Source organism: Eriocheir sinensis, chromosome 27, assembly GCF_024679095.1.
Source record: "Eriocheir sinensis breed Jianghai 21 chromosome 27, ASM2467909v1, whole genome shotgun sequence".
Taxonomy (NCBI): domain Eukaryota; kingdom Metazoa; phylum Arthropoda; class Malacostraca; order Decapoda; family Varunidae; genus Eriocheir; species Eriocheir sinensis.
Window position 1 is genome coordinate 7,442,474 of NC_066535.1, and position 12,023 is coordinate 7,454,496.

General features: G+C 43.7%; 1 protein-coding gene across 4 annotated transcripts in view; it reads left to right on the plus strand.

Moving 5' to 3' along the window:
• Positions 1 to 12,023, plus strand: part of LOC127004054 (organic cation transporter protein-like) — a 51,905-nt gene that overhangs the window by 17,006 nt on the left and 22,876 nt on the right. For all 4 annotated transcript variants that reach the window (XR_007757599.1, XM_050871335.1, XM_050871334.1 and 1 more), the window contains exons 3-4: positions 4,576 to 4,702; positions 6,357 to 6,561. Coding sequence is in view for 3 of the 4 variants with exons in the window: in XM_050871335.1 (XP_050727292.1) it covers positions 4,576 to 4,702; positions 6,357 to 6,561 (332 nt within the window). In the remaining variant the exon portion in view is untranslated. The remainder of the gene's footprint in view (positions 1 to 4,575; positions 4,703 to 6,356; positions 6,562 to 12,023) is intronic.

The window sequence follows — 12,023 nt, forward strand, 5'->3', positions numbered from 1 at the left end:
TTTCCTTGTCCCTTTCATCCTCCTCCACTTCCTTCTTCTCATCTTTCTCGTCCTTGTCATCGTTCTCCTCTCCCTTTTCTCCTCCTTTTTTCTCCTCATTTTTTTTCAACTTTTTCTATCGCATTCAATTTTTCCTTCACTCTTTTCTACCGGTTCATACCAGTTTATCATCCATGTTTTCCGTTTACTGATTTATTTTTTTTATATGCATCCAAGCTCTCATTTTAATCATTCTGTATTTTTTTTTCTGTTTTCTAAGGTATTATTCCACATGCTGGTTGTAGGGTGTCTTCGCTCCCCGGCTTATCATCATATATATTTTTCCGCTTGAGCGCGCTAGGGAGGGCGAGAAGGAGCGTAATTACGAGCAGCAAGGATGAATTTGTCTCCCGGGTTTCCACAAGGGTACAGAGAAGCAAACAGCACGTGCACCTGTTGGCTGTGTTCGTATCTTCACACGCTCCGTTACCATTAGTATTCACATCAGGCGTGCGGTGTGTTTCTGTGCATTCACGGGTAGCGAGGTATGCATATGATAACTAATGGCACTCCCGTTTATGTGCCGCGATGAAAATTACTTGTATATATTAATAAACGTTTAGCTGTGAACACTGCACCACCCAGAGGAATAAAACCGATGTGGAATATAAAGCTGAGAGAGGTATTTTGAAATGAGCTTTATTGAAAACGGAGAACGTTCGTTAATTTTGTTTTTCACTTATTATTCGACTCAGTTTTCTGGGGAGAGGTTGTTTTTCTCATATCAGCATTAATTGGAATGATTGACATGGCGTGTACCATCTGCTAACACACCGTCAACACGACCGGTAGGTAATTGGACTCTCACGGCCCTTTGTCCCTCGTCTCCGCGTGCACGAAAAAGCTGAGGGGTGTCCTGAAAGAGAGGCGGTACTTCTCATCCTTCCTTCTCTTAATCGAGGACACTTACTTGCCTTTGATTCTATCTCTTCACCGTCCTGTCTTAGAAATGATGCTTGCCGAGGCCTCGTTCCTCGGTTGGCATCTTTCGGCCTTTCTTGTTCTGTGATATCCTGGTTAGTGACTTTTCAGCCATCGTCCATCAGGGAATATGGTTCATGCCAGCACAGTCGTCCTAAAGAGTTTGTTCTTCACGCCTCCCCACCTGTTGAGCTCTGCAGCTGCAGGTTACGCAGCGGTTTTAAAGTGAGTGATTGTTTATAAGCCTCGGGTTACGGCACACGCACAGGAAGCAGCTTGATATTAAGCCTATAAATTCCGTTTGATGCTTTTTGCGAATGGGTTTTGTCCCCATAGACTTGAGTCGGCTCTCCCCTCGCTGTCGCCACAAGCAAGGGATGAGCCAGAAGATGTAGTTTGAGAGAGCCGTTAATAATTTACAGAATCCTCTTGTTTCCCCAAGCCTTTGTATATCACACCACTCTTGGCCTTCACATGTAAACCTCAGCAGCATTCATCCACGGCCTTGACCTCTCATCGATTCTAAGGATTTTCCTATGTCCTTAGTGGCCCAAGTTTAACATAAGTTTTGCGCTGATTCATTTAATCCAGTAGCAAAAAAGTAAGTGGAAGGATTTTTTTCTAATTGCCCAGATTTGAAATAACATTTTGCGGATATTCCTTGCCATTCCATCGACGAACTGAACAAAAAACATGCTATTCGCCTTCCGTCTCAGCGGCCGTGTCTGTAATTTTCCACATTGCAGCATGTTCAACCTGATTAATCCCTCGTCTAATTACTCAAAGCCCATGATTATCCTTGATTGCATGGTAAATTTTCGTGTCGCTTCACAGAACTGCGCGCCGCTGAGAAGCATGACTCAACAGTGGTTGGTTTATATATGGTGGACGGGGGGGGGGGGGGGTAATGGGTTGGGTCAAGGTTGCGAGGGAGGGACTGGCTAGGGGCTTAAGTGAGGAAGGAAGCAGGGCTGAGTCGTGTGTTAGGCGGTCACTGGCTCAAAGCGAATCAGGGGGTGCTGGGGAAAAGACATGGTTTTAAGGAAGTAACAATGAATGACGGAGAATGGCATACACAAAAAGTTTAAATCTGCGACTAATTTATGATGCTGGGATTAGGCAGGCTCAGAGTTTATGATGAAAGTTAGGCAGAGATAAGGAAGTGGAAGGAGGGAGGAAGCAGAGCGAGTTAAGGGTTTTAAAGAAATATATTTTTATGTGGTTAATAAAGTGTGGTGTTGGATATAATTATGATGCAACGTTTTCTTGTTAGGGGTCTGTGTGTTAGGGGTTAGGCGGGGTGGACGAAGTAAAAGGAAGGAAGGCAGGAAGCAGAGCTGAGTAGGGATCTTGAAAGAAATATATGTGTCGTTAAAATATTATGCTATTGGATGTAATTAGGACCAACAATGTTTTCGGTGTTAGGGGTCTGTGTTTAAGTGGTTAGGTGGGGTGGACGAAGTTAAAGGAAGGGAGGGAGCAGGGCAGAGGGGTTGGCCTGAGAATAAGACTATATATACACACTTCTTGGAATCGTCGCAGTCTCGTGCTGAAAGGGAGTAAAGGATTTAATGCACAGCGTATACATTGTAATAATTTGTCTCCACCTTTACGCTCATTATTTTCTGTCCGTGGTTGGTGTCATATTTTATTGTGCATTATTTATTTCACTCGTTTTTGTTTTAGCCCTTCTTTTTTGTGTATGTTTTGTTTTGTTTTTGCCACTTTTCTTTCGTTTCCTTTCTCTCTTTCATTCTCTCCTTCCGGGATCCCTTATTTCTTCACGGTTCTTTCTCCCTTTCTCCTCCTTGCAATTTCTTTTTTGTTCATGCATTCATTATAATTCCCTGTACAGGAAGACTCTGTGTGTGTGTGTGTGTGTGTGTGTGTGACGGACTGAGTATATGTCTTTACTACGACACTGGTGGTAGCCTTGCCCGTCCTGCCCCTGGCCCTTACCACCTCCCTCTCTCAGTCTTGCCATTCACTCGCCAAGGGAAGGTCGGCGCTTCAACACAAACCAGTCGCCGGGAACGAGGAACTATTTGCATATCTTAATGAGTCACCGTCATAATGAATCGCCACTCGTCGTTTTCGTCTCACCACAACAACCCACTGACACCGCTTAGTTAGCCCTCCGGTATTGGATGACACTTTAGGATGCAAACGGGTCGTGTGCTATTGACAGGCCGAGTGCTTGCAAACATAAGAACATAAGAACATAAGAACGCAGGAGTCTGCAAGAGGCCGGTAGGCCTGTACGAGGCAGCTCCTTTGACCCTAAGCTCCCGTGTATCTAACCCCACCTAATATCGCTGTCCATGAATTTATCTAGTCTATTTTTGAATGTGACAATTGTATTGGCACTCACCACATGACTGCTAAGCCTATTCCACTCATCCACCACCCTATTAGTAAACCAATTTTTGCCTATGTCCCTGTGTCCAATTAGTTTAGTTATATTTTTATTCTCGAGGTAAGAGGCTTTCGGAGTGTGCGTGGCATAGAGCGACTCACAAAGGACGTGGCAACAGTTATATACCGTTCCTTTTCCACCAACACATTACAAAGACTTTTCATTTCTTCGTTCTTCCATAACACTGACATTTTTATTAATCCTCCAGCATTGAATGGTCCTTTATAATTCCAGTGTAAGGAAAGGGAAAGGTTTTTATGCTGTTAACAGTCAAAATGCATGCAAATGTTTCTGCTCCGCGAGATTTCTCAGATGTCAATTCTTCCAAACCATTCGATTCTTATGGCTCGACCCTCCTACGTTATAGATGCCTCATTAAAATGCAAATGGGACTCATTATTGACACCCAAAATACTTGTAAACCGTCCACATCTTGACACAGACTACCTTTAACATCCTTCCACAGCAAGTCACAGTGTTGGGCGACTTTTTAACATTTAAATGGGACTCACTATCGATAATCAGAATACTTGCAAAGCGTATGTGTCTCACTAAAGACATGACAGATACTATACTGTCATCCGCTCCTCCACAATACTTGTAAAATTATAGAATGACCGTCACGTATTCGATGAGTCCTTGATCTCTAAATTAATCGCACTGTTGACAGCTATAGGCATGCAAATCAGTCACTCACCGACATGATATTACAGAGACTTCAGTTCCTATTTTTTCCACAGGACTTAAATCATCTTGTTCACTCCCCTCCTTTTTCAGATACATAAAATACGAATGGAAGTTGTTTTAAACTACATAACTGCTGCCACGTCCTTTGTGAGTCGCTCTATGCCACGCACACTCCGAAAGCTTCTTGCCACGAGAATAAAAATATAACTGAACTAATTGGACTGTGAAGGAAGGAGAGGATTCATCTAAGAATATATACCAAGTTAATTAACCCATGTCTTTACTCTTTCATCCCTTCCATTGGTAAACACTCGGGCAACCTTCTTTGTTCTTTTCCTTCTTATGTCTTACCTTTTAAGAGGGAAATATATAAAAGACAATGGAGCTAAATTTAATAATTATTTCACTTTTGTTTAATTGTTAGGAGCAGAATATTATGGTACTCTACATAATATTTAGATCTTGGCTTGCTGCCTCTTACTATTAAATAAATTAACCTTTGTCTCCCCCAGGGGGCGTGTTCGGGGCCATGCAGGCGCTGGCCTCGGCCTTCCTCAGCCCCGCCGTCGACCACTGGTGCCGCATCCCGCAGCTCGACCACTGGACCAAACAACAGCTGTGGAACTTCTCCATGCCCAGGTGAGAGGACGCGCAGCTCATCTGTTTGGCAGGAAGGTGTTTTGCTGGCTGAATACCCTATAGGGGTCTAACAAAATAACAAATATCATAAACTTGAAATCGTGTCATTTTCTTGAAAGTACTGACGGAAATTTCTCGTTCTTTCTTGAGAGCACACATAGTACATAGGTCATCCGTTGTACCGGGAGGCTAATTGGGTAGAGATGCTTGCTTACACGCTTTCCTTTGTATACTCTGAGGTGGTCTGTAGAAAAGGGCATCATTCATTTTATATCTGGGGGCTTCAGTGAAGGTACTAACGGGAGTTGTGTTGGCTTGCTGGCACACCTGACTATGTTGGAGGTGTATGGAGGCGGTGAATCTGAACCTTTACGCAGCGTCATGGGGAGTAATAGTCTCAAATTCTCTTTGTTGTGATATTTAAAGGGTCTGCAGACGAATACTGAAAACTCTTAAAAATGCAGAAACATATGCACTGCGACGATAAATAGAAATATCCAAAGTTAAAACCAGCGTAGAGAAAGCTGGGAACGCGCCTTCATGTATATTCGATCCCATTTAAAATAATGACCATGATGTTCACGATCAACTGGGCTACCAACCCCGGCAGCCGGCATCATTATAGGCCAAAATGATCTATTACTGGCCATCAATATTTCCGTGCTTGCTTTCAATTACCTGCTCATCCATATTTCTTCATCATCCTAGACCTGTTACTCCTCCTCCTTCTTCTGATCTTGCTCATGCTTCTGTTCCTCTTCCAGCTTCTACTCATCCTCCTGCTTCTGCTCCTCCCCCTTCTCCTCCTCCTCCTCTCCCTCCTCGTCCTTCTCCTCTTCCTCCTCTTCTTCCTCCTCCTCTTCCTCCTCCTTCTTCTTCGCCTCCGCCTTCTCCTCCTCTTGCGCCCTTTCTCGTCGTGCTTCCCTTGCTCGCTATCACCGTAAGGTTTCCGCCTCAGACGCGTCCATCACTTCCTGGAACCACTTGGGCATGGCCGAGTCTGTATTCTCTCTCTCTATCTATTTATATCTATCTACTAATCTATCTAACTATCTATCTATCTATCTATCTATATGTGTCTATCTATTTACACTGAATCGTTCCAATAAAGACGGGTAAGCGAGGTCAAAAGTGCATGCATAGAATGTTAAACGTAGCACAGGGGTCTCGGTTTGAGGGGAAGCGATGCGTGAAAGTGTGGTGTTCGTATATGAATCTGCCATGCATGTGTGTGTGTGTGTGTGTGTGTGTGTGTGTGTGTGTGTGTGTGTGTGTGTGTTTTCCTGGTATAGGCATATTATCCTTTTGTTGTATTGCACATTGTAACGTTTTAATCATCGTTAGCGTCCATTTGTTCTCTCTATCTATCTACTATCTATTTTCCTCCATTATATACCCTCCAACCCTTTCCACACTCCACACACTTCTCTCTAATCCTCAGAACCTCCATTCTCTCTCCTGCACAGAACCTCTCATTCCTTATCCGTCCTCTCTCAGCCTCGGAACTTCTCAGTCATCACCCATCCTCTCACCCTCTCCCACGCCTCCTCTCCCTCCCATCCTCACCAACCCTCACTCACTTTCGCCCGTTCCTCCTGTATTGGCTTCGTTTCCTCCCCGCGCCCTTCCCCCTACTAACACCCTGTCTCTTCAGGACGCTGGTGAGGGGCGACCCACACCACTCCCAATGCGAGATGTACGTCAGGAACTACAGCCTTCTGGAGGGCGTGGCGTGGGAAGACCGTCTGGAGTACCTGGGTGAATGGGAGCAGGATCAGGCAGGAACATCCCCTCCCACCCAGCCCTGTGACGCCTGGGAGTATGACACGAGCTCCTTCCGGTCCACCCTGATTTCTGAGGTTGGTGTTGGTGGGTGGATGTGCATGGGGGAGTGAGTGTAGGAGTGAGGGGTGGTTGTAGGTGGGTGGGTGGGTGTGCGTGTGAAGTTTTTGGATGGATGTGGGTGTGGGGTGTTGTTGTGGGTGTGTGGGGATGCGGACATAGTTACGTGTATGTGTTTTGGGGGGTGGAGAGTGCGTGCGTGCGTGAATGGGAGAAAGGAAGGAAGCTCAACAGTGACATGGAAAACTAAAAATAGATAAAAAAAAGATAAAGTTGCTACAAGTACAAAATGAGACAGACCCGCTAACGAAAAAAGTTACCTTTAATGAAGCGGATCAGAAGTTATATACAAAAATAAATATTGTTAAAAAAATACCCACTACAGTCTTCATGCAAAAAAATAGAATGAGATGTCTTTAAGGAAACATGACACAGCGCATTACTCCCCACATGTGCTCTGTGCTGTTCGGTAGAAAAGTTACATTAGAGTTATCGTTGAAATTATCGAAGCACACACGCTGAAAAATAATTGGCAACAAATTTAAAATAACTCGCCTACAACATTCAACCATGAGTAAGAGAAAGAGGGAGAACAAAAAATGAAGTAAATAAGAGAGATAGATAGATAGAGAGAGAGAGAGAGAGAGAGAGAGAGAGAGAGAGAGAGAGAGAGAGAGAGAGAGAGAGAGAGAGAGAGAGAGAGAGAGAGAGAATATATGTATATTTAAAAAAAGAGGAATATTGACAAAGGGAAAGACAGAGACAGGTTGAGAGAGATAGCAAAACATTGAATAACACACATACAGACAGACAGACAGGCAATCAGACAGACAAACACACACACTCTTTGCAGCGTGGTTACCTGGCTTGAGTTTCGCCTTTCCAGTGTCGCTTCCTCAATACTTTTCCTTCGCTGCACTTCACAATTCAGCCCGGGTGTCGTTTTTCGTCTCTCTCTGAAATCTTCATTCGCTCTTCGTGTGTTGTTTGCTGCCTCTGCTCCTTCGATGCATATTACATTAACAGACAGACAGAACAAAAGGATACACATGGGTAAAATAGATACACATATACAGATATATACATAGCAGACACATACACATATACACACAAACTTAGATAGAGCCAAATATAGTGACATAAACAGACGGACAGACATCATATACAGACAAAGACAAAAACGGACAAACAGACGGATACACAGACAGATGACCATACACACAAACAGACAGACAGGTAGAGAGGTAGACAAACACAAACTCACAAATAACATTGGTATTTGAACTGTTTGTGGAGAAGGGAGACAAATTGAGGAGGCAAACAGAGGAGACAGAATGGTCAAGAAAGAGATAAAGGAACCATTTTTCTCTCCCTTTTAAGCCCTTTTCTCAAGTCTATGTTTCCTTATTTTCTTCCACGCATCCATTTCTTGACTCATCCTTCTTTTCCTTCTCCTTATCCTTCTCTTCTCTTTCAATACCTTTTCTTAAGCCTCCGTGTCCTGCCACTCATTCATCTTTTTATCCACCCTTCCCTTCTTCCTTCTCCTCCTTCAAGCCCTTTTCTGAAGCCTATGTCTCATTCCTTCTACTCTTACATCTCTTTATCCATCCTTCTTTTTTTCTTCCTCCACCTTCTTTAAGCTCTTTTCTCAAGCCTATGTCTCCCTCCTTTCACCTTTCCATTTTTTTGTCCACCACTCTCTTCTACTGTTCTCCCCTCTCCTCCTACTGCTCCTCCTTCTCCTCCTCCTAATCCTTCCTTCTCATCCCAGGCCGAAGAAAATAGAGAATTCTTAGACTGAAGGTAAAATTTATTCGGACTCTTGGCCACGCCTCAGCGACGCCTCCACTGACCTCGACAGAACCCAATTCAGGAGGAAATTGTGGGTGTTGAGGGAGCGGGAAGGGACGGCAAGAAAGGACACACTGGAGAGGGAAAACCGGGAGACGAAAGGCAGACACAAAGAGATACAAGGAAATGAAAGAGAGAGATGAAGAGCCAGATGGAAAAAGAATATAAAAAGTAGGAAATTGTGGGTGTTACAGGAAAGGGAAGGGACGGCAAGGAAAAGACAGAGACGGAAGGCGAAAGAGAGAGAAATGCAGAGAGAGGGAGAGAGGTGAAGAGTCCAATAGGAAAATTTGAAGCAAGTAGGATTTTATGAGTCAAGGAAGAGAGTAGGAAAGGGAGGGAAAGGACACAGATTGAAGAGGGGAAGAACGGGAATCGAGAGATGATGATTGAGATACAGAGTGAGAGCGATAAAAAAATAGAAAAAAAAGAGGGAGCGGGAAGGGACGGCGAGGAAAGGACACAGGCTGGAGAGGGTAAAAACGGGAACGAGAGACAGAAACACAGAAATACAGAGAGGTAAAATAAAGGTGAAGAGACTGATAGAAAAAAAATATATAGAAGTAGGAAATTGTAGGAGTTGAGGGAGGAAGGGAGAGCTGAGACTAGATAAGAAAGAACAGGAGACGAGAGAGAGAGAGAGAGAGAGAGAGAGAGAGAGAGAGAGAGAGAGAGAGAGAGAGAGAGAGAGAGAGAGAGAGAGAGAGAGAGAGAGAGAGAGAGAGAGAGAGAGAGAGAGAGAGAGAGAGAGAGAGAGAGAAGTGAAGAGGCCGATTGAAAACATAGAAAAGTAGGAAACTGTCGGAGCTGAGGAAGGAATGGACAGCAGGGAAAGGACACAGACTTGAAAGGGTAAAACGGGAGCCGAGAGATAGAGATAAAGAGAGAAGGAGAGGGGTGAAGAGCCTGATAGTAAAAATATGAGAAAAAGAGGGAAGTTATGGAAGTTGAGAGAGCAGGAAAGGGTGGCGGGGAAAGGACAGCTGGAAAGGGGAAAACGGAGACGAGAGAGAGAGAGAGAGAGAGAGAGAGAGAGAGAGAGAGAGAGAGAGAGAGAGAGAGAGAGAGAGAGAGAGAGAGAGAGAAGAATGCAAAATAGTAGAAAGTATTAGATACTGATGGAGAAGAAAATGACGGCAAGTAAAAGACAGACTGGAGAAGGAAAAACAGGAAACGAGAAATACAGATACAAAGAGAGGGAGAAAGATGAAGACCTATACTACAAAAAAAAATGCATGTAAAAAAAGTGAATGTTGTTACTAGTGAATCAACTCATAAACTCATCGCTCCGAACTTGGTTTCTCCAGCTCACCAATTAAGCCACATCCTGCTTGTTGCTCTTTTTTCCCTTGCTAATGCCTCCCCTGTAATGAGTCGCGCCAGTAATTGATTTTAGCTTCATTTGCGAGGGAGTTAGTGGAGTGGAAGCGATTCAGGGTGGGAGAAAAATTATGGGGGTGAAGGGCAAGTTTAATGAAGGTGATTAAGAGGAATGTTAGTGGCTTTTAATGAGGGACACTTATTAAGGTGAAAGGTAAGGTTAATGGTTGTTTTTACAGGGGTGGAAGTGGGTTGTGAAGAAGGGAAGGGATGGGGGTGAAGGGGATAATGGTAATGGTGGTGGTATTGAAAAGGGAAGGGAAAGAGTTGTGAAGCGGGAAAGTGATGGGATAAAATGGAATGATTGTGGTTGTTACTAATATTGGGAAAAGTTAAGTCAATGGAATGGGAGTGGTTTGTGAAGAGGGACAGTGATGGGGGTAAGAGGAATGGATTGTGGTGGTGAGAGGGGTGATGGGAAAGTTATGATAATGGGATGAGAGATGGGGAAAGGAAATGGGAATAGGATAAGGGTGAAGGGTAAGTGTTATACTGGTGGTATTAAAGGGATGGGAGTGTTTTTTGAAGAGAGACAGTGATGGGGATAAAATGGAAGGGTTGCGGTGGTTAGGAATGATAAGAATATTCTGTTAATGTGATGGGAATGGGCTGGGGAAAGGGAAGGTGGTGGGGGTAAAAACTATAGGTTATTGTGGTTACTAATGATCGAAAAGTTCTGTTAATGGGATAAGAGTTCGGGAAATGGAAAAATAATTAATTAGGTGGAAGGGTTATGGTTGTGATAGGACTGATGGGAAGGTTGTAATAATGGGATGAGAATTGGGAAGGTAAAGGAGGTGGTGAGTCGGAAGGTTGTGTGTTGTAGCGGTGGGCAGTGTGTCAAGGGTAATGGGTTTGACTAAAAACATTCAAAGTACAATAAATAGACTTTAAACAGTGGAAACTGGCGTCCGTATAATAATTAGTTTGTTTTATGATGTTAATATATGATATGTGATTAATACAATGCGATTAAAAGACTTCATTATTGTATTTGATATATGACAAATCAACAATTCTAATGCGTGTGTTTTGTACGGTCTATGCCCCTTTATGTGTATACAGGTCATTACGAAACACATTATTGAAGATTTATGTTGAAATATTGATATCACGACGAGAAACGTGCTAAAGGAAAAGAAAAAGGAATAGATAACAGAAAAAAAAGATAGAAAATTCAGAAGTAAAGTAGAAAGAGGAGGAAGGGAAAGTAGAAAAAAGAGGAGCAGGAAGAGAATTACAACAGGAGTTCTTTAAGGGAGATTCCGGAATGAGGAGCTTATGGTAATGGCGTGGATTTAGTTGTCCAGGTGGAGTGTATAGTGAAGGATGAGGAGAGAAGTGGGAGCCATTTGGAGTTTGTTTTATTGTTATCGGTGTGCTGTGTGTTGTGTTTTTGTTTTTGCTTGTGTTGTGTGTGTGTGTGTGTGTGTGTGTGTGTGTGTGTGTGTGTGTGTGTGTGTGTGTGTGATGGTGTGTTCGTGAGTGTTTATTGTTGTTTTTGTGTGTCAATGTGTTTATGTCTGTTATGGTGTGTTCGTGTGCCTGTCCGTCTGTCTGTTGTTGTTGCTGATGTTGATGTTGCTTATTTTATTGTTGTTTTGGTTGTTGTTGTTGTTGCCTTTGTTGTTTTGTTGATGATTATGATACCCAATTGTACCATTTTTGTCTGCTAATGAAATAATAAAAGAGCAATTACGACTAGAAATGAAAACGGCATCCAATTGTCACTGTTCATACAATTCAGCAGACTTGTTTACGGACGCATATTTCGTCCGAACTAATAAAATGTGTTTGATGCGCAACAATGGCGATGCGGCCTGCACGATGTCGCTCATTAAAAGCAGTGAAAGCGTAACGACCAATTAACGAACACATAGTAATTAGTCTCACGCTTTATTGATCGGCTGTATTATTAGTGAACGTTGTTTGGGTGTGGGTGTAGGTATGTTCGTGTGGGTGGGTGTGGGTGGGTGGGTGTTTATGTGTCTGGCGTATGGAGGGGGGGGGGGGGGTTGTGCGGGTGTGTTCGAGTCGGTGGGTGTGGGTGTGTATGTGTGTTTATGTGTCTGGCGTAAGGAGGGTGGGGGGGTTGTGCGGGTGGGGGGGCGTGGTTGTGTTTGTGTGTTTATGTGTCTGGCGTAAGGAGGGAGTTTGTGCGGGTGTGTGCGTGTGGGTGGGTGCGCGTCAAGTGTGCTGCCGCTTTTCTCCTTTAGTTTCCCCTTTTGCCCAACCTAACTTTTTA